Raw genomic sequence first — 3,635 nt, forward strand, 5'->3', positions numbered from 1 at the left:
CAGGTCAAGGCGCTGAGGGAAAGGAAGGCCGGGAACTGGGGAGTCACGCAAGGGCGCGGCACGCTGGAAACAGGCTGGAGGAGACACGTGAGGGCAGGGTAGGCAGGGAACGGGTCGGGGCGCTGTGGGCAGGGCATGCTGGGAACAGCCCTAGGCGCTCGAGGGCGAGGCAACCCGGGGATGGGTCGAGGCGCTCGAGGGCCAGGCATGCTGGGAGCAGGTCAAGGCGCGGAGGGAAAGGCAGGCCGGGAACAGGCCAAGGCGCTCAAGGGCGCAGCGTGCTGGGAACGGGTGGAGACACTTGAGGGCAGAGTATACTGGGAACAGGCGGAGGAACTTGCGGGAAGAAAGGCTGGGAACCGCTCTAGGAGCTTGAGGGCAAGGCATGCTGGGAACGGTCGAGGCGCTGGAGGGCGGGGCACGCTGGGAACAGCAGCAGGCGCCCGGCATCCCGCTAGCTCAGGAAGTCTGCGCCCAGACGTACCTTGCTTTCCCAGTCCTACGGTGCTGCCACCTTGTGTTTTAAGCTAGGTAACAAGCACTTCTATCCACTCATTTGCCAAGGGTAGATTACTTCCAAGATGGACTGTCTAGAAAAACACGGGAATGCAAACCGGGCAAGTTGGCCAAGGAGCGCACACGCAAAACCAAACATTTTTCTCACCCCCCATGGGTCTTGGGGTCCCGGAACTGGGAGGGGCTCTGGGCCATTTCCTCCAGGCACGACCTACCCGCAAGACCTGTACAACAGGCCGTGGTGGACGAGGTCGGCGCGGCCTCCAGGCTCAGGCACAAGTTGGGGCTTCGAGGAGAAGGGTTTTGCCAGGAAAGGCCAAGGGGGTGTTGGCAACGACTCCAGGCACAAGGGACAAAGGCAAGAGGCAGCGTGGCTTGTGTTAACACTGCTGGCCTACAGGAAACCACACCACAAGGCATGGGTGTTCCCGCCCATGAACTGCTAAGGTCTTCACACTTTGCCAGTTCTGCTCTGTATTGGGCTGTCGTTTTAAAAACTAATTGGCAGGAGTCCTCTATATATTCTAGATACTAACAGTGACTTCTCTAGAACAAGACTGGTATTACTATTCCCCTCTTAAAACACTTCCTGTCCCGCCTTTGCTCTTAGGTCAAGGTCTTCCAGGGTTTATGAGACCCTGTGGGACCTGGTCCCTGCTTACAGTTCCGGGTCTCATTTTGTTGCTCTCCCTCTGCATTTCATACTGAACTTATATTTTCTGGAATGTTCTACAGTCTTTGTCCTTTCAAACCTGTATGTGTGCTGTTCCTAACACTATTCTCCACACCCTCCCTTCACCCAGGAAAATGCCTATTTAAATTTTAGCTCTGAACTTAGACATCCTTCCCTCAGACAGTGCCGTAAGTCCCCAAGGCCAAGGCCAGTGCCCCTGGTCCAAATGCACCGTGCACGTCTTGTCAAGGCCCTTCTGCAGTGTCATCACCACCCAGGTATGCGCCTGTGGACCCACTAGTGGGTCCCATGAAGGCAAGGCCACACTGTTCCCTTCTCCCTCGTACACACAGCATAGGTGCTCAAAGCATAGCTGGTACACGGGAGACTGGACAGGCCAGAAATGAAGGAGTTTAGATTTTAGCCTGCGACAGTCAGGCGTCGCCCAGGTTTTAAGCAAGGAGTAAGAAGGAGATGATTTTTAAAGAGATGACACAGGTGGCCCAAGAGTTGGGAGGTGTTTGTAACACTTCAGGCAAGAGGTAAGAGCCTTGTTCAAGACCAGCCTGGACAACACAGCAAGACCCTGTCTCTACAAAAAAAAAAAAAAAATATGAGGTTAGCTGGGCATGGTGGCAGGTACCTGTAATCCCAGCTACTTGGGAGATTGAGGTGGGAGGATCACTTGAGCCCAGGAGTTCAAGGCTGCAGTGAGCTATGATTGTACCACCGTACTGCAGCTGGGCCACAGAGCAAGACCCTGTCTCTGAATGAATGAACGAATAAATGAATGAAGAGATAAGGGCCTTTCCCTCTGAGAGGGTGTACAGATCTGTGCCATCTGTTTTAAGGGCCACCCACGAAGGCCCCACTCTGTGTGCAGCCCTGGCCCTTTTAGGGGCTTACGGACTAGGCCAGGAACCTAGGCCCAGACCACACATGACGTGAGACAGAATGACTCCGCTGAAGAAGAGGATGTGTGGCACCATGGGAAAAGCATGGTCTGCAATGCAGCTCTGTTTACTAGCTGAGCAACGCTCAAATCCCTTCCCTTTCTGAGCCTGTTTCCATAGCTGTGAAATGGGAGAATGGCACTGACCTCATGGGGCTATAAAAGGTGTGAACCTTGACAGGACACCTGGCATAGTACCGGCCAGGGGCTGACGAGTGAGACTGGCCAAAACCATCTGGAAACAGTAAGGGAGGATGGTCGTGGCCATGGGTTCTAGGTTTAGGGTCCAAACCGTCTACTTCCTGGCTGTGTGACTCTGGGTAGCCTCCTTGACCCCTCTAGTCTTGGTAGTCCCTATATGGAAAACAAGCACACCCGTGCCTCAGGCTTGTGAAGGTCCACGGAAGCGCCTGGCGTTACAGAAGCCCAGCAGCAGTGAGCGCTAGGAATTGTCACAGTCACTTTCTGTGGCTGGCCCAAGAGTGCTGAGGCAGAAGAAAGCTGCTGGAGGGGCTGACTGCCGGCGAAGCTTCTCCAGGATTCTTTGCATAAAACCAACCAGGTCCAAAGGAGAAAATGCATATAGAAGGGAAGGAAAAAAGGGGTCATGACAATTGCTAGCACCTTCTTTATGGGAAAATTGAAATGCAGCACAGCGCGGTGGTTGGGCTCAAGCCTGTACTCTCAGCACTCTGGGAGGCCGAGATTGGAGGATCCCTTAGCTGGACTTGGGCATGGTGGCACACGCCTGTAGTCCCAACACTTTGAGAGGCTGAGGTTGGAGACTCACTGGAGCCCAGGAGTTTGAGACCAGCCTAGGTAACACAGCGAGACCCATGTCCCTGCAAAATATTTTTAAAATAACTGGGCATGGTGGTGTGTGCCTGTAGTCCTAGCTACTCAGGAGGTTGAGGCGGGAGGATCACTTGAGCCCAGGAGTGTGAGGCTGCCATGGACTATGATAGTGACACTGCATTCCAGTCTGGGTGACAGAACAAGGCCCTATCTAAAAAATAAATGTCGGGGGAGAGAGTGCCTGCTAGAAGCTCAAACTTCACCAGCACGCAATTTACTTATGTAGCAAATTGTCACATATAGCCTACAACCTTCAAGTGCAATATTAAAAACATTTGAAATATTTAGTGAAAAAAAGTGAGTAACAAAGTATCAGATCAGGTACTAAAATCGAATATGATTATGGAAACCTGGGACGCAGCATCCGCCAGCCCCTCTCTCTGGGGAGCCCCTCCCCGGCCAGGCTCAGGTTGGTGCCCCGGCCTGATCCCTGGCGCCAGCGCCCGGCGACGTCCCTGCCCCCAGCTCACCTCGGCAGTCCCTGAAGTCGGTGTGGCTGGGCGGGTGGTGTTTGCACAGGCGCTCCAGGACCTGCTTGTAGTGCATGAGCCGGTGCAGCGGCCGCAGCAGGAAGGTGTTGAGCGGCAGGTAACACACCTTCTGCAGCTCGAAGTCTCGGCAGAGGCTCTCCAGCCGCCG

At 54.3% G+C, this 3,635-nt stretch overlaps 1 protein-coding gene across 2 annotated transcripts in view; it reads right to left on the reverse strand.

The window, feature by feature from the left end:
• The window catches only part of FARP1 (FERM, ARH/RhoGEF and pleckstrin domain protein 1), a 292,674-nt gene that overhangs the window by 15,438 nt on the left and 273,601 nt on the right, over positions 1-3,635 (reverse strand). For both annotated transcript variants that reach the window (XM_008073446.1, XM_021706666.1), the window contains one exon: positions 3,467-3,635. This exon is cut by the window's right edge and continues 1 nt beyond it. In XM_008073446.1, coding sequence (XP_008071637.1) covers positions 3,467-3,635 — 169 coding nt within the window. The remainder of the gene's footprint in view (positions 1-3,466) is intronic.

The sequence above is a fragment of the Carlito syrichta genome, unplaced genomic scaffold (assembly GCF_000164805.1).
Source record: "Carlito syrichta isolate Samal-C Ts95f unplaced genomic scaffold, Tarsius_syrichta-2.0.1 Scaffold315847, whole genome shotgun sequence".
In the NCBI taxonomy this organism is placed as follows: Eukaryota; Metazoa; Chordata; class Mammalia; order Primates; family Tarsiidae; genus Carlito; species Carlito syrichta.